We start from the raw sequence: 22,239 nt of genomic DNA on the forward strand, positions 1-22,239 counted from the left end.
ATCTGCAACTTGATAAGATGGTCACATGGGGGAGGGGGGGGGTGGACATGCACGTTGAGGCAACACAAAATATTTTATTGTGTATGCTTTTTTTTATCCAGGTACTTGCGGCAAAAATGGACTACTACCCTCATTACACCAGAGGTAGGAGGATGAGTGGTCCTCATGGCTTTACGCAATAATTCAGGTAAGAAAAGCTAAGACAAAAACTTGCATGAATTATTTCCAGTTAATCAAAGTGACTACCTTTAGCCTGCCCTTCAAAGCCAAAAACCGGCACGGTTGGCCTAGTGGTAAGGCGTCCGCCCCGTGATCGGGAGGTCGTGGGTTCGAACCTCGGCCGGGTCATACCTAAGACTTTAAAATTGGCAATCTAGTGGCTGCTCCGCCTGGCGTCTGGCATTATGGGGTTAGTGCTAGGCCTGGTTGGTCCGGTGTCAGAATAATGTGACTGGGTGAGACATGAAGCCTGTGCTGCAACTTCTGTCTTGTGTGTGGCGCACGTTATATGTCAAAGCAGCACCGCCCTGATATGGCCCTTCGTGGTCGGCTGGGCGTTAAGCAAACATACAAACAAAAATCAAAGCCAAAATGAAGTATTGCCAGTCATATTATCATAATTATGACTGGCAATACTTCATTTTGGCTTTATTATGAGTGGACTTACTGCTGTTTGACTTTAGAGGGCAGAGCTAGAATGGACACTTTCCTTCGTCGCTTTGATGCGGATGTAATGCCTTCACTACGGTTCTTGCCAGACACAGCTTTTTGATCTGATGAGGCCCCCACCTGTTCAGTTACACATTAAGTGATTAACATGCTTCCATTTGAAACTTCGAAGTCTTCATCGGGGATTGACGCCCGACAAAAGCTAATTGAAGCCCGACGGAGCGAAGCGACGGAGGGCTTCAATTAGACTTTGGGAGGGCGTCAATCCACGATGAAGACCGAGAAGTTTCAAATGGAAGCATGTTAATGTTATTGTAATTGAATCTGACGACAATCTCTTTCCTGCTTTCATGCGGTTGTAAACAGACAGAATTGGTTCTGTTCTGTTCACACACTACTTTCAGTCCACCTACCTGCAAGGGTCAAGTCCCAAGAAATGTCTCTGTATTCCTATCGTATCACTCTGCTCCTGTTTTGTTTTCTTTCACACACATTTTCCCTTCTTTTTTGACGGGTTTCTGGACAGCAAACTCTAAAACAAATTCTTTTCATCACAAAAGCGATCTTTGGAATTGACTGACGTAGTCCGGAAGAATTCATGCATTAACTTACGTCACGTACTCAACGTCATCACTTCGCATACCTTATGGTCTCGGTATTTCGTTGGCCTTCATATTTCCTACTTGTAAAATGACCCTCAAAGCTAACCGAGACTAGTTGAGGCTGTATCAATACGCCTCGCCAGCAGGTTGTTAATGGATTTTTTAGCGAGTGGTTATCGACAATTGTAATACAATCAAGTTTGCGTTTTAATGAAACAGATCCTGTGATTGGTCAGAATGTCCCAACTCATTACAAATTACCGGTGACTAATTGTCGATAGCCACTAGCTAAAAAATTCATTAACAACCTGCTCCGCACACTCGTGAATTACCAAGAGGCTGCAAATACCCACTCGTGGTTTATTTTCCACTAATCAACTCGTGGTCATTGTTTAAGCTCTATTTAATGACCGGTAATTTTTAATGAGTTGGGGCATTCTGACCAATCACAGGATCTGTTTCATTAAAACGCAAACTTGATTGAATTACAATTAACATTAACCAGAAAAGCCTTTTAACATATGATAATTATAAGAATAACTTTGAATGTAATTAGAAAATTGTTTGCCATTTGAAGAATATTCATACCATAAGACTAAATTGTTGAAAAGTGTCAAATGTACTGAAAGTAGATGGCTTTGTCAACTGACCATAAATACAATTGGTTCTTGTGCCTGTTGTATAGGAGCACCTGAAAGAGAAGGAACAATGGAACAGAAAGTACCAGCAGGAGGTCGACAGTCTGTCATTCCGCAACTAGCAGCTGTCCAAACGAGTTGTGGTACTGCAAGAGGAGCTGGAGGCCGTCGAGTCACAGAAGAAAAAACACAAGGTTGGCACATTTCTTTAAAGCAGTAAAGCGGTAATCAAGACACCAGCATTGACTTGACAGATACAGATTTCCTCTTCGTTGAATAGGGTTGAAGGCATGGCTATCATATTCCTTGGTGGTGGCAATTCCGTTCAATATGTTTTTGTAACGTCGTGAAATATATACTTTTCCCATAAAACTGAAAGCTTAGTGTTACTGCGACTTCATTTTATCATACTTATTTTCATAGTGTGGCATTTTTCGGTTCTCGTCTTTGTTTTGCCAATACATTAACCTTTACTTTAATTGTTTAAAGTTTTAACAAAAACTTACAATGGTAGGAACCCAAGAAAAAGTCCACCCCTCTGCTTTTTGAATGTAATCTATACCTGACTAAGTTTCAAATGTACATTAGTATTAGATAGGCCATGAAGCCTGTAAATGCCCCTTCTTGATCTTGTGATCATTTTATTGCTATTTATAGTACAGAAAAGGGAACCCGTAAGATTTTGCCATATTTTGTACTCTTGATTTTCTAAATTACGATTGATACTCTATAGACTCCCTTCACATCCTGCGCATGATGAGGAAATGTAGGTCCATCATGCAGGATCCCACACACCCGGCTGGTCATCTCTTCCAGCCTCTGCTCTCGGGGCGCAGGCTCAGAACCCTCAGATGCCGTACGGCAAGACTCAGAAACAGTTTCTACCCCCAGGCTGTCCTGGCTTTTAATAACCGGTAAATGAACTCTACAGATTGTGACACGTTTTAGGATGCTCTAGGAGTATGGTTTTAGTAGCTGACATTACATACTGTGATATATAGAGTGGGTTTTAGTATGGTGACACCACTGTGACGCGATGAAGCCAGACTATGTTTTAGCAGCTGGTTATATTACCGGAATACACATCTAGTATGTTTTAGTAGTTTTAGTCGTTCTTTAACCACTGTGATGTGTTGGAAGAGTTTATTTTTATGTGCTGTTTTAGAGGTACATTTTATCAGTATGGAACATGTCTGTATAGTGTATGTATTAGTTACTGTGATACCAAATTGTCTTACCCATGTATGTATGATGCTATGCGCCAGTGATGTATGAATGCTATTTATTTTTGTTTTTATCACACAGCAAGCTGCTTTCCTCGTGTATTTTTTATGTTCATTCATGTATTGTACACTTGGCAATAAATTATCTATCTATCTATCTATCTATACGGTCTGTGGAAAAAAAGAGAAATAATTCCTAGACTTCTTGAGTTTCTACTTTCGGTTCACTCAGTTAGTGTAAAAAAACAACCTGTTACTATGGCCATTTTGAATCTCGTATGAAGTGACTAAACGAGATCAGTTGCGTTGATCAGCTCAAAGCGTGGAAAGCTCAATTTTTATCATGCAAAAACAACAACAAAGAGGTGGATCCTCAGCAGGAGCAAAGAAAAAGGCTGTTCGGGAACAGGAATTCCTTTCAACGTATGTTTTCCAAGTTTGACATCGATAGACACTGCATGTCAAAGCTAGACTCATAGGGATCCTGAAATTGACAACACCAAGAAAAGCCGCTGCCAGCATGAGGAGCATCACAGACTTTGTCTTTTGCAAAAGATCTACCCGAGGAACAGGGTGCAGTACATGCCAAAGCGATGTTATCCGAGCTGATAGTGAAAATGAATTTGTCATTGAGCACAGCAGATGTGATTTTACAAGCTGTCAAAAGTGTGTTTCCTGTCTTAAACATCGCGCAGAAGTCTAAGTGTTCCTGCAAGAAGGCTACAGCAATGATGAAACAGATGTCTAATGACATTAGGTCTTCTCTTAAAGAAAAAATCAACAAAGATTTCCATCTTTTTTTTTTATCAATGACGGTGTGTGCAGCATGTTTGAAATGAATGATTAAAAGTTATGTGGAGTACTCTCATTTTTCTGAAAATGCACGTAGCTTTTTTTTTGTTAAACTCCATGGCAAAATTGAGGTCCCAAGGTCTGTATTACAATATATATATATATGCAACACATGCTTCTGTCAGTTAAAAGATATGATTTGTTTTTTATCAGCCTCATCTGGAGATGTACTGGTACCTCAGGCCTCATCTGGAGATGTACCAGTATTGCCAGCCTCATTTGGAGATGTACAAGTATTGCCAGCCTCGTCTGGAGATGTACTAGTATCACAAGCCTTATCTGGAGATGTACCAGTATCACCAGCCTCATCTGGAGATGTACCACCATCACCAGCCTCATTTGGAGATTTACCAGTATCACCAGCCTTATCTGGATATGTACCAGTTTCACCAGTCTTATCTGGACATGTACCAGTATCACCAGCCTCATCTGGAGATGTACCGCTATCACCAGCCTTATCTGGAGATGTACTGATACCACCAACCTCATCTGGAGATGTACCGCTATCACCAGCCTTATCTGGAAATGTGCCGATACCACCAGCCTCATCTGGAGATGTACCGCTATCACCAGCCTCATCTGGAGATGTACCGCTATCATCAGCCTCATCTGGAGATGTACCGCTATCACCAGTCTTATCTGGAAATGTACCGATACCACCAGCCTCATCTGGAAATGTACCGATACCACCAGCCTTATCTGGAGATGTACTGATACCACCAGCCTCATCTGGAGATGTACCGCTACCAAAAGCCTCATCTGGAAATGTACCGATACCACCAGCCTCATTTGGAGATGAACAGGTACGAAAAGCATTGTGATTTTGAACTTACTCACGGGTTACCTCCATTATGAAATTGACCGTTTTTATATTTAGTCAAGTTTTGACTAAATATTTTAACATCGAGGGGGAATCGAAACGAGGGTATGGTGTATGTGCGTGTGTCTGTGTGTGTGTCTGTGTGTGTGTCTGTGTGTGTGTGTAGAGCGATTCAGACTAAACTACTGGACCGATCTTTATGAAATTTGACATGAGAGTTCCTGGGTATGAAATCCCCGAACGTTTTTTTCATTTTTTTGATAAATGTCTGATGACGTCATATCCGGCTTTTCGTGAAAGTTGAGGCGGCACTGTCACGCCCTCATTTTTCAACCAAATTGGTTGAAATTTTGGTCAAGTAATCTTCGACGAAGCCCGGGGTTTGGTATTGCATTTCAGCTTGGTGGCTTAAAAATTAATTTATGACTTTGGTCATTAAAAATCGGAAAATTGTAAAAAAAAAATAAAAATTTATAAAACGATCCAAATTTACGTTTATCTTATTCTCCATCATTTGCTGATTCCAAAAACATATAAATATGTTATATTCGGATTAAAAACAAGCTCTGAAAATTAAATATATAAAAATTATTATCAAAATTTTTTTTTCGAAATCAATTTAAAAACACTTTCATCTTATTCCTTGTCGGTTCCTGATTCCAAAAACATATAGATATGATATGTTTGGATTAAAAACACGCTCAGAAAGTTAAAACAAAGAGAGGTACAGAAAAGCGTGCTATCCTTCTTAGCGCAACTACTACCCCGCTCTTCTTGTCAATTTCACTGCCTTTGCCATGAGCGGTGGACTGACGATGCTACGAGTATACGGTCTTGCTGAAAAAGGGCAGCTACTTGACTAAATATTGTATTTTCGCCTTACGCGACTTGTTGTTTGTTTATTTGTTGCTTAACGTCCAGCCGACTACGCAGAGCCATATCAGGACGAAAATTGACCGCTTTTATTTTTTAAACTTTCCAGGAAATGGGATTTAGCCACCTCTAGGTCGATGTTGTCAGTCTAATGAAATTGGAGAAAAGGCACCAATGGGTGGCCGAGTGGTAACGCACTTGCGCTCGGAAGTGAGTTCGACCCTGTGTCGGGGCGTTAGCAATTTTCTCCCCCCTTTCCTAACCTAGGTGGTGGGTTCAAGTGCTAGTCTTTCGGATGAGACGAAAAACCGAGGTCCCTTCGTGTACACTACATTGGGGTGTGCACGTTAAAGATCCCACGATTGACAAAAGGGTCTTTCCTGGCAAAATTGTATAGCCATAGATTAAAAAAATGTCCACCAAAATACCCGTGTGACTTTGAATAATAGGCCGTGAACAGTAGGATATGCGCCGAAATGGCTGCGATCTGCTGGTCGATGTGAATGCGTGATGTATTGTGTAAAAAAATCCATCTCACACGGCGCCTTGAGTCCGAGTCTGGAGATACGCGCGCGATATAAGACTTCATATAACCCATACTTGTCGGTCGCCCTATGCCTAAGTGGAATGTTTTGTATAATGGGAGCTTTAGGGCAACATTTGGCTTTAACACACACACACGTACATATATAGATTGGTTGAATTTAGAATAAAAAGAAAGTATGTAAAAGTCACAACATTCTTACACGTACTCGCATTCACTACCAAGAAACTGTTAATTTTTAGGATAGTTGGACATTAACTACAGTACCTGTGTAATCCAGAAAAACACACAAGATAAGCACATAATTGAGGCAAGTCAGGACCATTATGATGATCTGTGTCAAAAGCATCACATTTATTTTAACACGAATATTTATTGGACCATAGTGGCCGAGTGGGCTGCTTGCAGTCTCACTCAATGACAAAGTTAAGCAATGCCGAGCCTAGCCAAGTACTTGGATAAGTGACTGTCTGAGTTGTACACTGCTGTTAACTTGACCCCTCATGGAGGGCGGTGTCTCACTACTCTTTGGGATGAGATTTTAAAGGGAGGTCTATTCAGTATTCTGAGTACATATATGCACTCAAAATCAAGCTTGGACTTGATCCTGACGCCAATGTCCAACTCGGGTCAATGCAACCTGCAGAAACACACCCAGCATGCATCATAGTCTCAGAATAATCAAAATGATGATTGTGGAGACTCAACGAAAGGCAGGTGTGCTAAGCTGCCATAGTATTATGGGAAATGATTCTATTGTTATTGCAAATTTGTCTGGAAGCATGTGTCGACATAAGCTTGTATGTCTGCTTGATAGAGAATGGGATCTGGGTTGTCAGTAAAATGAAATTTGAGATTTTAAAAGAATCACCAAACCTTAGGGCGACAAAATATAAGTTGAAAGTATTGTACAATTGGAGCTTTACCTTTAGGACGACATTTGGTTGACCTAACTCCCCTATAGGATTTAACACAATACATATATGAGCCAATGTCAAAAGGTGCTGTCTGACAGCTTCGAAAATCAAAGTACATCCAAAGTAAAATGACTGGTGTTTTGAGTTGCTTAACACATTCAGTATATAGTTTCTAAAGGAGAAAAGGGAAAATCTTTCACAACGGCTGTGTTATTTGGCCGTTAAGTTGAGGCTTGACGAGTGTCTCTTGTGGCATGTAAGGACATAAACCTGATTTTTTTCCATTTTTTTTCTAGAACTTTCATTTCTACTGAGCTCGCATATGAGTATTGGGGTGTAGATTAAATATAATCAAGGTAAAAGCGCATAAAAGAAAGAAATTAAAAATTTTGTGGAAAAAAAATGAAATTTGATAAAAAAGTGTCTAGTGTGACATTGTGACGACAAAGCTTAAATTAGCCAGAAATGGTACCAAACTTCAAAATATAGTGGTTATTTTCATTGTTTTTCCTTTTCACCGACAGTTTTTGTTCAAAACTGGTTCTTTTGTGTATCTAGTTGAACAACAACATTTTTTGGAAGCTTTTTTAAAGTTTGAGTTTTTGTGACGCAAAGAGTCACGCTAGACACGCAATTTTCAAACTTTAATAATTTCTTTAAAAAGCGGACAAATGGGACGAAAAACACACAGAACTATGTATTGGGGTTCATGCAATCATTTGGTTTAAATCCAACTGCCCAGAAAAAAGCTTATTAGCATTTTTTCTAAAACTATCGAGAGTACTCAAACACCTTGTCAAAATACGTCCCTAAAAAGCACTAATTTGCGTAATGAATGAGGAGCAGAATTTTAACTGTTTATAGTTAGTCTTTGGTTTTTCTCTGCGATCATCTTTATTCATTAATCTCTCAGAAAAACCAAAAGTTCCATCTGAGTGTACATTCAGTAAATAGTTACAGAACTTATAAAATACCTAGCGTACCCACAGCACCTTTTGACATTGGCTCATATATATGTTATAATTTTGGTTGCCCTAATCAAAAGTATTGTATAATGGGAGCTTTAGGGCGACATTTGGCGAATTGGATCTGGGTTGTTACTAAAATGACATTTTACTTTTTTGAGATTTTTTTTTTATACACGTTTTTATTGAGTCACTTGAGAAAAAGTGACTCTATGTAATCGGTCAGTGTTAGTCTGTCCGGCCGGCCGTCCGGCCGGCCGTCCGTAGACACCACCTTAACGTTGGACTTTTCTCGGAAACTATCAAAGCGATCGGGCTCATATTTTGTTTAGTCGTGACCTCCAATGACCTCTACACTTTAACGATGGTTTCGTTGACCTTTGACCTTTTTCAAGGTCACAGGTCAGCGTCAAAGGAAAAATTAGACATTTTATATCTTTGACAAAGTTCATCGGATGTGATTGAAACTTTGTAGGATTATTCTTTACATCAAAGTATTTACATCTGTAGCCTTTTACGAACGTTATCAGAAAAACAAGGGAGATAACTAGCCTTTTCTGTTCGGCAACACACAACTTAACGTTGGGCTTTTCTCGGAAACTATAAAAGTGACCGGGCTCAAATTTTATGTGAACGTGACTCATTGTGTTGTGAATAGCAATTTCTTCCTGTCCATCTGATGCCTCATATAATATTCAGAACTGCGAAAGTGACTCGATCGAGCGTTTGCTCTTCTTGTTTCTTCTTGGTACACGACATCAACATCAGACAGCAACACTTTTTTTTAGATTTGAAAGGAAGCACCAAACCTTAGGGCGAAAAAAATATGTGAAAGTATTGTACAATAGGAGCTTTAGGATGACATTTGGTCGACCTAGCTCCCCTGTGGGATTTAACACACATGCATATATATATATATATATATATGTTATAATTTTGGTCGCCCTAATCAAAAGTATTGTATAATGGGAGCGTTAGGGCGACATTTGGCGAATTGGATCTGGGTTGTTACTAAAAAAAAATGACATATTACTTTTTTGAGAATTTTATTTTTTCAGTTTTTTTTTTTTTTATACACGTTTTTATTTCTTTTTGGTACACGACATCAACATCAGACAACAACACTTTTTTGAGATTTGAAAGGAAGTACCAAACCTTAGGGCGAAAGAAAATACGTTGAAAGTATTGTACAATAGGAGCTTTAGGATGACATTTGGTCGATCGACCTAGCTCCCCTGTGGGATTTAACACACACGCATGTATATGAGACTGTGCCAAAAGGTCAGGTGTCATGTCTACTGTCCCGAATGACACACGATTGCTGACATTTCACCATTGCCAACAGAATAAACAAATAAGAAATAGGTAGAAAATGAATGTGAAAACTGACTTTAATTGTTGATCAGTATTTTCTATACCACTAACAAATAATCTACTTGCACATAGCTGTTTGGCAAATGTATGTTGCATGGGACACACTGACATGAAAGTGGAAGATGTTTTTCCCTCTAGAGAAACTACATATCAAGTTACACTTTTTGTGCTCTTCCATTCCAGTTGGCAATCAATTGTTAACGCATGTTATTAGAAAAAATAGAACGAAAACAGATTAGATAGAATGAAAAATGTACTGGTGATGTCATTTGGGACATACTGACATGAAAACGTCACCTTTTGGCACAGTCTCATATATATATGTCAAAAATGGTGTGAATGTGATCATACTTTCTCCAAGTCCTTTTTCAAAAATTGACCCGATATTCCGATCTACTTACAAATACCTTTTGGGGTTTAAATTGTGATGTTTTAGTTTAAATAAAAGTTCCACATGATTCTATGCTCCGCCTTGCAAGAGACATCACATTAACTTAACTGTGAATATTTTGTTTTAGGATGAAGACTACTGTCAGGAGAGTGATTTTGATTCTGATAGCACACCTTCTTCCTGCGATTACCCTATGCTGTCACCACCTGCACAAAGGAAGAAAACTTGCCAAGGTAAAAGTCAATGAAAGAAACTGTGAGAAGTAGTAACTCGCTGACTGCGACAATTCATGGTTGACCAATTTACTTAAAATTCAGCTTTCCTGAGCCAGAAACCACAACTTGGTCTATAGTTCAGGACATTTCCTAGTCGAGTTGCAATCAATTATTGTACTATCAAGGAAACAGTTTCTTGTGTAAAGAATTTAACATGCTATACGGTGTTGTTGCCAGGCCTCGGTCTTTTGTCTGTGACGCATTCCTTTCTGATTTGACGCATTGGACCTAGCCTTGTCCGGTCGATGGACCGATAGTTTTTACGTTTTGGTGGTCAACTGACCGATACATATTCGTACAAGGCGGACAAGGTCTGCAATGAATGGAATGGGAGTTGCAAAGTCGGAAAACAAACCCTGATCGAAATGCTCATGTTTTCTACGAGTGAAAAATGCACTCGGTGCCGACTCTGTGTTTGTCGTCATTGACTCTGTGTTTGTCGTCATTGACACTCGAGGCTGCGTTTACGGAAATACCCGTTCCAGCCGGTGTACCTAATTATCGAAAACGGCGCAAACAGCGGAAATTTCATCAATATAATATTACGGCATGGTAATTTGGACCTATTGTTTTTTTAAAGTCAGGACATTTGGACTTGTTGGTTTTTTTTAGGGAGGTCCAAATGACCTATTGTCTTCTTAGGCTGGCAACAACACTGGCTATACTTTTTCCCACATAAAAAAGACTTGTGCCCATTGTGATATGTACATTGTACTTGTTTGACAGGCATGGTTACAACAAGTCAGCAAAGTCTGGTTTTCTCGATGGCTGGTTGGCACCCCGTTGCCTTGGCACCTCAAGCAATGATGTTGCCAGCGCAGTCTGTGTCTCGTCTTACGTCTCCCAACAATGTCCAGCTTCCCACCGACCTTACTGTCCTTCAGCAGCAGCTCAGGACTACAGGTATGTTATTCTTCAGCGTGTGGCATCACCGTATTTGATCTTTTACCCTTGTTAAATGCTTCTCATTCAAGTCACTGCACAGCAGAACATGCATGAACTTTTAAAACCAGCTCGCTGCACAATTGTTAAGTACCTATTTTATGAAGCAACTGCTTGTTTGCGAAAATGAGTGTGCCTGCATCAATACTACGTGTTTATCACTAAATCAGTGACTGATTAGACCGTCCTTCCGGAGGGTGAAATGAATAGGCTAAAGTTGCTGATGCGACCCCCATTCATATTTCACACTGTCAGACTGTACGGTAGGCTACGGTTCATGTTGGTTGATAAATATTGGCTTCAAATTGGTACCCTTGAAAATGACAGAAGGCCGCCTTACAATTCTTAAACTTCTTGAGTTTCTACTTTTGTGACATGACGTGACCGAGTTTTGTATGAAGTGAAGAAACGAGATCAGTTGTATTGATCTGTTCAAAGCGTGGAAAGCTCAATTTCCATCAGGCAAAAACAACAACAAAGAGGTGGATCCTCAGCTGGGCCAAAGAAAAAGGCGGTTCGGGAACAGGAATTCCTTTCAAAGTATGTGTCAGTAAAAAGATGACCTGATTTTTTTTCATCAGCCTCATCTGGAGATGTACCGCTACCACCAGCCTCATCTGGAGATGTACCGCTACCACCAGCCTCATCTGGAGATGTACCGATAAAACCAGCCTCTTCTGGAGATGAACAGGTACGAAAAGCCTTGCGATTTGAACTAACTCACGGGTTACCTACTTCCTGAATTTGACTCTCCGGATGACTTTTTTAACTTTTCACAGGAAATGGGAATTGGGCCCCGCCACCCCCCCCCCCCCCCCCCCCGGGGGTAATTATTGTCAGTCCAATGGAAGCACAAATACTATGGTCATCCTAAGTGGAAAGTAGTGTATAATGGGATCTTTAGGGCGACATTTGGTCGACTTAACTCCCCTGTAAGCTTTAACACATACACATGTATATTGGTTGAATTTAGAATAAAAAGAAAGTATGTAAAAGGCACAACATTCTTACACGTACTTGCATTCACCACCAAGAAACTGTTAATTTTTAGGATAGTTGGACATTAACTACGGTACCTGTGTAATCCAGAAAAACACACAAGATAAGCACATAAATGAGGCAAGTCAGGACCATTATGATGATCTGTGTCAAAAGCATCACATTTATTTTAACACGAATATTTATTGGACCATAGTGGCCGAGTGGGCGGCTTGCAGTCTCACTCAATGACAAAGTTAAGCAATGCCGAGCCTAGGCAGTACTTGGATAAGTGACTGTCTGAGTTGTACACTGCTGTTAACTTGACCCCACATGGAGGGCGGTGTCTCACTACTCTTTGGGATGAGATTTTAAACTGAGGTCTATTCAGTATTCTGAGTACATATGCCCTCAAAATCATGCTTGGACTTGATCCTGACGCCAATGTCCAACTCGGGTCAATGCAACCCGCAGAAACACACCCAGCATGCATCATAGTCTCAGAATAATCAGAATGATGATTGTGGAGACTCAAGGAAAGGCAGGTGTACTAAGCTGCCATGGTATTATGGGAAAAGGTTCTATTGTTATTGCAAATTTGTCTGGAAGCATGTGTCGACATTAGCTTGTATGTCTGCTTGATAGGCAATGTGATCTGGGTTGTCAGTAAAAATGAAATTTGAGATTTGAAAAGAATCACCAAACCTTAGGGCGACAGAATATAAGTTGAAAGTATTGTACAATTGGAGCTTTAGGACGACATTTGGTCGACCTAGCTCCCCTGTAGGATTTAGCACAATATATGTTATATTTTTGGTCGCCCTAATCAAAAGTATTGTATAATGGGAGCTTTAGGGCGACATTTGGTGAATTGGATCTGGGTTGTCACTAAAATGACATTTGAGATTTGAAAGGAAGCACCAAACCTTAGGGCGAAAGAAAATACATTGAAAGTATTGTACAATTGCTGAATTGGAGCTTTAGGATGACATATGTTCGACCTAGCTCCCCTGTGGAATTTGACACACACGCATATTATATATACTGTTCAAAAAAAGAAACGCATAGTTGCTACTTGCCAAATTTGTTTTATTTTTCGAAAAAAATAACAGAAAATCCAATATTTAGATTATTTGTTTGAATTTTGGTATGGACACAGTTGAATGCACACACAGTTCATTTGCATCTTCAAATCAATCAGTCAATCAATACGATTGGGTGCCGAGGCTGTCAAGTCAGTAGGGGGTGTGACTGCCTTGAGCAGCAACAACTGCCCGGCACCTTCTGGGCATGGACTGGATCAGATGCCGGATATCTTGCTGTGGGATGGTGTCCCACTCCTCCTGAAGTGCCTGCAATAGATCGCGGTGATTTGCTGGCGCTTCTTCTTGCCTGCGCACACGTCTGTCCAATTCATCCCAGAGGTGTTCTATCGGGTTCATGTCTGGCGACATGGATGGCCAGGGAAGCACCTGGACATGGTGGTCGGTGAGGAACTGGGTGGTGAGTCGTGCTGTGTGCGGGCGAGCGTTGTCCTGCTGGAATATGGCATCCTGGTCAGCCAGAAGAGGAAGGGCGTGTGGGCGCAGAATTTCCTCCACGTATCGCTGGGCAGTTATGCGCCCTTGGACGTGCACCAGGGTGCTCCTTCCAGCGGTATTGATCGCCCCCACACCATGACGCCTCCACCACCATGAATGGGTGCCTCATCCACACAGTTGGGCGCGTAACGTTCGTTTACTCTCCGGTAGACCCTCCTCCGACCATCATGTCGCTGGAGCAGGAAGTAGGACTCGTCGCTGAACCACACGTGTCTCCAGTGATTCCGGACGGTCCAGCGAAGGTGCTGGTTGCCCCACTGCACTCGGTTCTGGCGATGGCGGCGGGTGAGGACAGCTCCTCTGTGAGGTCTGCGAGCTCTCAAACCAGCTTTATGCAGGCGGTACTGCACGGTCTGGTCCGATAATCGGTGTGGCCCGGGGAGAGCCTGGACAGAAGATGAGGCCGACAGGAAACGATTCCGGAGGTGGCGGAGCCGTATGAAACGGTCCTGAGCAGCAGTTGTCGCCCTTGGTCTTCCCGCTCGTGGCAAGTCAGCAACGGAGCCAGTGGCTTGAAACCTGACCCACAGTCTACTGATGGTGCCCTGGGACACGTGGAAGTGCCTGGCGATTGCACTTTGACTTTGGCCTGCTTGTAAACGACCCAATGCAATTTGGCGGTCTTCTCTGCTCAATCGGGCCATCTTTCGTCGCTGAATTGTCGTCTGATTTCTTTGTGGCGAACAATCCGCTTTTATGGGTTTTGGAAGACATGGTGAGAGCTCAATATTCCCCGAGTTTCACGAGATTACACTGAAGCATGACGAGTGGTCATGCCAAATGAGCAATTTTGACATTGTAGCCACTGATAACGCATGCGTCACGTGCAGAGCTCACTTGTGGCAATGGACGAAAGGTCGACGACCAGATAAACATTTTCTGCAGTTTGGTGGATATCCTTGTAGCCATATAACTAAATTAACCAAATATTACAAGCTATGCGTTTCTTTTTTTGAACAGTATATATATGATAATGTCAAAAATGGTGTGAATGTGTTCATACTTTCTCCAAGTCCTTTTACTGAAAAGGACCTTTGACTCGATATTCCGATCTACTTACGCATACTCTTTGGGGTTTACATTGTGATGTTTAAATAAAAGTTCCACATGATTCTATGCTCCGCCTTGCAAGAGACATCACATTAACTTAACTGTGAATATTTTGTTTTAGGATGAAGACTTATACCGTCCGGAGAGTGATTTTGATTCTGATAGCACACCTTCTTCCTGCGATTACCCTATGCTGTCACCACCTGCACAAAGGAAGAAAACTTGCCAAGGTAAAAGTCAATGAAAGAAACTGTGAGAAGTAGTAACTCACTCACTGCGACAACTCATGGATGACCAATTTACTTAACTCATGGATGACCAATTTACTTAAGATTCAACTCTCCTGAGCCAGAAACCACAACTTGGTCTATAGTTCAGGACATTTCCTAGTCAAGTTGCAATCATTTATTGTACTATCAAGGAAACAGTTTCTTGTGTAAAGAATTTAACATGCTATACAGTGTTCTTGCCAGGCCTTGGTCTTCGGTCTCTGACGCATTCCTTTCTGATTTGACGCATTGGACCTAGCCTTGTCCGGTCGATGGACCGATAGTTTTTACGTTTTGGTGGTCAACTGACCGATACATATTCGTACAAGGCGGACAAGGTCTGCAATGAATGGAATGGGAGTTGCAAAGTCGGAAAACAAACCCCGATCGAAATGCTCATGTTTGCTACGAGTGAAAAATGCACTCGGTGCCGACTCTGTGTTTGTCGTCATTGACTCTGTGTTTGTCGTCATTGACACTCGAGGCTGCGTTTACGGAAATACCCGTTCCAGCCGGTGTACCTAATTATCGAAAACGGCGCAAACAGCGGAAATTTCATCAATATAATACTACGGCATGGTAATTTGGACCTATTGTTTTTTTAAAGCCAGGACATTTGGACTTATTGGTTTTTTTTTAGGGAGGTCCAAATGACCTATTGTCTTCTTAGGCTGGCAACAACACTGGCTATACTTTTTCCCACATAAAACAGACTTGTGCCCATTGTGATATACATTGTACTTGTTTGACAGGCATGGTTACAACAAGTCAGCAAAGTCTGGTTTTCTCGATGGCTGGTTGGCACCCCGTTGCCTTGGCACCTCAAGCAATGATGTTGCCAGCGCAGTCTGTGTCTCATCTTACATCTCCCAACAATGTCCAGCTTCCCACCGACCTTACTGTCCTTCAGCAGCAGCTCAGGACTCCAGGTATGTTATTCTTCAGCGTGTGGCATCACCGTATTTGATCTTTTACCCTTGTTAAATGCTTCTCATTCAAGTCACTGCACAGCAGAACATGCATGCACTTTTAAAACCAGCTTGCTGCACAATTGTTAAGTACCTATTTTATGAAGCAACTGCTTGTTTGCGAAAATGAGTGTGCCTGCATCGATACTACGTGTTTATCACTAAATCAGTGTCTGATAAGACCGTCCATCCGGAGGGTGAAATGAATAGGCTAAAGTTGCTGATGCGACCCTCATTCACATTTCACACTGTTAGACTGTACGGTAGGCTACGGTTCATGTTGGTTAATAAATATTGGCTTCAAATTGGTACCCTTGAAAATGACAGAAGGCCGCCTTACAATTCTTAAACTTCTTGAGTTTCTACTTTTGTGACATGACGTGGCGAGTCTCGTATGAAGTGACGAAACGAGATCAGTTGTATTGATCTGTTCAAAGCGTGGAAAGCTCAATTTCCATCATGTAAAAACAACAACAAAGAAAAAGGCGGTTCGTGAACAGGAATTCCTTTCAAAGTTTGTGTCAGTAAAAAGATGACCTGATTTATTTCTCATCAGCCTCATCTGGAGATGTACCGCTACCACCAGCCTCATCTGGAGATGTACCGCTACCACCAGCCTCATCTGGAGATGTACCGCTACCACCAGCCTCATTTGGAGATGTACCGATAAAACCAGCCTCATCTGGAGATGACAGGTACGAAAAGCCTCGCGATTTGAACTAACTCACGGGTTACCTACTTCCTGAATTTGACTCTCCGGATGACTTTTTAACTTTATAAGCCTGTGATTAAGGTGACCCACAAACTGTTACCAGACACTCCCTGGACTTATATTAAGCCTAGTGCAGAACCGCGCGAGGTGACATGTGACTCATTTCGTGGTGGAGGGTCACATTTTAAGGATTTTTTGCATTTTACTTCAGTATCTGTGTAATCCAGAAAAGACACAAGATAAGCGCATAATTGAGGAGAGTCGGGACCATTATGATGATCTGTGTCAAAAGCACATTGAACACGACTATTAATGGGACCATAGTGGCCGAGTGGGCGACTTGCAGTCTCACTCTATGACAAAGTTAAGCAATTTGAGATTTAAATAGAAGCACCAAACCTTAGGGCGACTGAAAATAAGAAAAGTATTGCATGATTAGAGCTTTAGGACGACATTTGATCAACCTAGGTCCCCTGTTGAATTTAAAGGCACACGCAGCTTCCCGTAAACCATCACAGACACTGTCAGGCTTTTACACACAGTACAAACACCCTTGCATTTCAACACTCACCACTTGAGAACATCGTAGGTGCCCTCCGAAAAGAGCGAGCACTTATGAACGAATTTATTTTTGCGTGGCCAGCCGGATTGTCTGATCAGACAATGGGATGGCTCGTTTTGGCGCTAGACCTAACTTATACTAATAAATTGACAGCTTGTTACACAAATATTCTTAAATAATTCTTTTTTCATTAAGACAAAATCAGTAAAACTCGAAGATTTTAAAGTTTAAAAACTAGCCCTGAAGCGTGTCCTGCAAAACGTGTTTCTCGTAGCAGACGAATGTTCAGCATGTCGCCAGTTTCTTTGAACGGTCAGCCGACACCATTCACTTCGTGTGACTCGCAGCCATTTGTTGCGTTTTAGATAACGAGCCATGGCAGATACAGCGAGTCGCATTGAAATCAAGGACTGACTACTAAATTGTGAGAAAAAAAGGGAAAGTAGATCACATGGGTTCACGATGGCTCAGGGGTTAGATTAACCACGAAAACAGGTGTGTGGTTTACTCGAGCTAAACAAAAAAACTGTGTCATTTAATGCTATTCACTAAATGCTATTGCAAGTGTGTTCGATAAGGTTAGAACTGCTTTTTCATGAAAAGATTTGAATCGTTCTGTAAACCATTTGGGACGGACTGGGGCTTTAACACACACGCATTACAAGTCAAATAGTGTGAATGTGATAATTTTTTCTCCTTCCTCCAAGTACTTTTAGTTTTACTCAAAAGGACCTATGACCAGATTTCCAGATCTACTGACAAATACGTTTTGAGCTTTCATTTGTGATGTTTAGATAAAAAAAAAAAAAAACAGTTTCACATGATGGCATGTTCCGCCTTGCCAGAGACATCACTATAACTTACCTGTGAATATTTTGTTTTAGGATGAAGACTACAGTTACGATCCGGAGAGTGATTCTGATTCTGATGGCACACCTTTTTCAAGCTACATGTACTACTACTCAATGCTGTCACCACCTGCAAAAAGGAAGAAAACATGCCAAGGTAAAAGTCCGTGAAAGAAACTGAGAAGTAGTGACTCTATGACTGCAACCTTTCATGATTTGCCAATTTACCTAAAATTCAGCTTTCCTGAGCCAGAAGCAAGACTTGTCTATAGACTATAGTTCAGGACATTTGCATATGCAGTTGCAATCAACTAGTGTACTATCAAGAAAACAGTTTCGTGTGGACAGAATTGTACATGCTCTACATTTTCCCATCTTTGTTAAAACATTAAGTCAAAATTTGACTAAATGTAAAAAACATCAATTTTGAAAACAACACTGGACAGCAATTAAAAATAGCATTCACCAAAACTGGCAACATGGTCTCAAAAGCTTCCTCACCTCATGTCTGACACATGCATGCACACACACACACACACAAACACACACACACACACACACACATACACACACACATACACACACACACACACACACACGCATCTCTGCCTTATGCAGCTTCATTTGTTTCTAAGGAAAATGCTGGGAGTCCATGGTTTCCAGGGAAATTGTATATTTGTGAAACACGTTATTCACCAGTCTTGCAAAGACCAGGCAAAAGTTACTAAATGTTCAGTTAAGCTGCTGCAACATTCCCCCATTTTGAAATTTTTACCATGCTCCTTTTTGTTGTGAACATAAAGATCTGAACCTGGGCTTTTATTTCCAGGAAGCGATCACTTTTCATAATCGTTGATATTGGTTTTGGTTATGCCTAATATGATCACATGGTTATTCTTCAAGAAGCGTTGTTCAGTTTTCATTTTTTTCTTGGGTAGAGCTGCTTTGATCTTTGAAAACTTTGTAATAGGATTTTTTGCATATTTTGTTTTTTTCAGAAATACCAGACAAACACGATGTACTGCCACCTGCCTCAAACGGACTGCCACCTGCCTCAGATGAGCTGCCACCTGCCTCAAATGGACTGCCACCTGCCTCAGACGGACTGCCAAACATTTCTTCCAAGAAACCGAAACGACCTTGCCTATATTGTGGCCAATTTCAAAGTGTGCTCATCAGACACTTACAAAGAAAACATTCTAATGAAGTAAGGGTTGCTGCAGCCATGAAGCTGCCTGCTTGTTCTAATGCGCAACTTGATTGTGGGCAGGCTTACCCTTTTTAAAATCAAAAAACAAGAAAGGTAGGTTGTTGGAACGTTTGTTATTGGATTTACATTAACATAAAACGTTTTAAGAGAACAGCCTTCCTTCTGTATGTTTTTGCTCATTGAACACCTTTGATTTCACCAACTCTTTTTTCTTCTTGTCACTGAGCTCTGACCGGTACGGTTGGCCTAGTGGTAAGGCGTCCGCCCCGTGATCGGGAGGTCGTGGGTTCGAACCCCGGCCGGGTCATACCTAAGACTTTAAAATTGGCAATCTAGTGGCTGCTCCGCCTGTCGTCTGGCATTATGGGGTTAGTGCTACGACTGGTTGGTCCGGTGTCAGAATAATCAGAATAATGTGACTGGGTGAGACATGAAGCCTGTTCTGCGACTTCTGTCTTGCGTGTGGCGCATGTTATATGTCAAAGCAGCACCGCCCTGATATGGCCCTTCGTGGTAAAACGCTGGCAGTTTCTTTGTTTTTGGATTTACCCTTTTTAACGCAAGAATGGATGGTGAACCAGCCAGACTGACACTGTGTGAATGGCAAGAAGCAGAAAGCAATCATTGGGTGGTACTGGTTCAATCTCGGCAGCTAAACTAAAGAGTATGTGTGTATGTAAAATCACCCATGACAGATGTGTACTGGTTCAATCTCGGCAGCTAAACTAAAGAATATCAAGTATGTGTTTTGAAAATCGTTGTCAGTATCGGATAAAGGAGAATTTCACTTGAGACTCGACCGAGGCCTGGTTTGTGTTATTATGCAAGGTCCGGTACTATGAACAAATTTGGTCAAATCCACTACAAATGTATGCGTGTTTGGCTTATTTCATAGAGTAAAAAGTTCACGCACTAAACATTTTATGTTGACCGACAAAAGTGTGCCTCGTACACTCTAAATATTTGGACGCCAGATACCTCTGCAATGACCGGAACAGAGCTGAGCAGAAAATGCAATCAGGTGTTCTATCTCAGACTAATCAAAGCAGTCTGACACAAGCCTGATCACTTGGATCGTCACTAATCTATTCAAGAGTTCTGCATTGCCCATTATCTCCCATTCAAACCCTCTTTTGTACTGTGAGTTAGTAATCGCTGAACGATCGCTGTTAATGTTATAGCGATACTGGTGAAAACGAAATGTAATATTTTGAGTGCATGCAGTAATTGAAGGGCGCACAAAGCATGTGACTACCCTCCTGTGACTGCACTCATAACCTTTTGAGATGAGTGGTTGTAAGGTATTATAATAAGACTTCCTCTCCACAATACAAGTGCCTGTTGTTGTTATTCATGTTCAATTGATGGGAAGCTAATTCTGGAGGATAAATAGAAAACAATTAAGCTTTTTTAATAGGTTACAATAATGTCATCATTTATTTCTCATTGAAAATTTCAAATCATTTTATATCATTTTGCTTTAAAAGTTGTCAGTCGTGTCTTGAAATCGATGACATTTGTTTTATGTTTTGCTTCTAATACTGAGTTCTAATGACAGAGTAAATATAGCATTGTAATTTGTAATACCATGCACAGTTCAAACTGTCAATCACGCTCCTTCCCAGTTTGTGATATGTATGTACATGAATTCTGTAAGTGGTCAATTTGTGTGTGGCATTGATCAACATTGCAAACAACACAGTTAATCTATGCAATCATGTACATCAAAATAATTTCAAAGAACTGTTCTCTGTTTTAATCTGTATTTGTTTCACTTCTCTGGGGTAAATTAGTTCCCCAATAAATCCTGTTGCATTGTAAATGCATGCCATTTATTTTCTTCTGTCTTGACTTTATTTTGCCAAAAATGTTATGCTTGGAAGAGGGCTTAGTAACTCTCTCCAAAAGGCCACTGGTTCTGATTCTACTCAATTACGATTGTTTTCTTGATAGTGTACATTTGATTGAAATTTTAACTAAAATTTGTTGTTTCTGTGCTTCATTAATCTTCTTCAATTTGAGGTATCTTGGTGTAGCTTGTGTGTTTATGACATCATTTCTGCCCTAACATTTACAATGATTTCAACATAAAAGATAACTTAAACATACTAAATATGGATCTCTATGTTGTTAATGATTAGGTGAAATGTAAGACTACCAAAATATGTGTGCCATAATTCTGCACACGATATTTTTTCTTTCAAACAGATCATTGGTAATCTGAACCGTACACTTGCAAGTGGTCAAATTACTTTTTTGTGTTCTCAAATTGTTTCATGGCAGAGATTTAAAAAGACCTCAATTAGTGTACTGTAAACTATAGAGCATTTATTGTGATCTTAGCAGACTTTCACTGTGCTGTTCTGGAAAGAACGTCGGCAAGACTATTGAAAGCGTTCTGCATTTAGAACATTGACAGATCATGCAGAACACACTGAGAGCCCATAACAGCTTACTTTTTCAGTTCATTCAGCACACAAAAGATGATCACAGCAGCTAACTCTCAAAACAGAACATTTGAATGCCGTTCTCAAACTGTTTCAAATAAGTGAGTGTGTGCAATTCCCATCATGTTCATTTAGAGTGTAGTAGGGCCCCAGATCAATCCAGCATTGAGTGCATTTCTGCCATTACCTGAAAACAATAGACCTTTTGCAAGTGTATTCTTTGCAAGAACTTTATTCTTGTACATACTTGTAAGTTGTCTTTTTTTCCCGTTTTTGTTACCCTCTACAGAGAGGTCCCACTCGCAACTCTGTACAACATCCCTTTTGTCAAATCTCCCTTACTGAACAAAGTATAGTAGGTTTTGGACTCGAACAATATGGTAAGTGTAGGGAAGCGATTTAAGAACAAGTGCGCACATTAAAACATCATTGCTGAAGGTGTATGTGTATAATTTTATTCTTGTTTTTGACAAATAAATGAGCTGTTGAACAAATACACATTCGTTGAC

At 40.8% G+C, this 22,239-nt stretch overlaps 2 protein-coding genes across 3 annotated transcripts in view; both read left to right on the forward strand.

Annotated features, from left to right (window-relative positions):
- The window catches only part of LOC138945589 (uncharacterized), a 291,977-nt gene that overhangs the window by 267,858 nt on the left and 1,880 nt on the right, over window positions 1-22,239 (forward strand). The gene's annotated exons all lie outside the window — the stretch shown is intronic.
- On the forward strand, window positions 91-22,226 carry LOC138945572 (uncharacterized). 2 transcript variants are annotated; one of them, XM_070317012.1, is made up of 11 exons: window positions 91-187; window positions 1,957-2,103; window positions 4,138-4,787; window positions 9,996-10,101; window positions 10,870-11,046; window positions 11,667-11,776; window positions 14,836-14,944; window positions 15,736-15,912; window positions 16,508-16,646; window positions 18,110-18,230; window positions 19,072-22,226. In XM_070317012.1, the coding sequence occupies exons 1-11, from the start codon at window positions 166-168 to the stop codon at window positions 19,282-19,284; spliced, it is 1,971 nt and encodes a 656-aa protein (XP_070173113.1). In that variant the 5' UTR covers window positions 91-165; the 3' UTR covers window positions 19,285-22,226. The 2 variants fall into 2 exon arrangements, with proteins under 2 accessions (XP_070173113.1, XP_070173114.1); XM_070317013.1 differs by lacking the exons at window positions 9,996-10,101; window positions 10,870-11,046; window positions 11,667-11,776 and having other exon boundaries at window positions 92-187.

This window comes from Littorina saxatilis, linkage group LG13 (assembly GCF_037325665.1).
Source record: "Littorina saxatilis isolate snail1 linkage group LG13, US_GU_Lsax_2.0, whole genome shotgun sequence".
NCBI classification, from domain to species: domain Eukaryota; kingdom Metazoa; phylum Mollusca; class Gastropoda; order Littorinimorpha; family Littorinidae; genus Littorina; species Littorina saxatilis.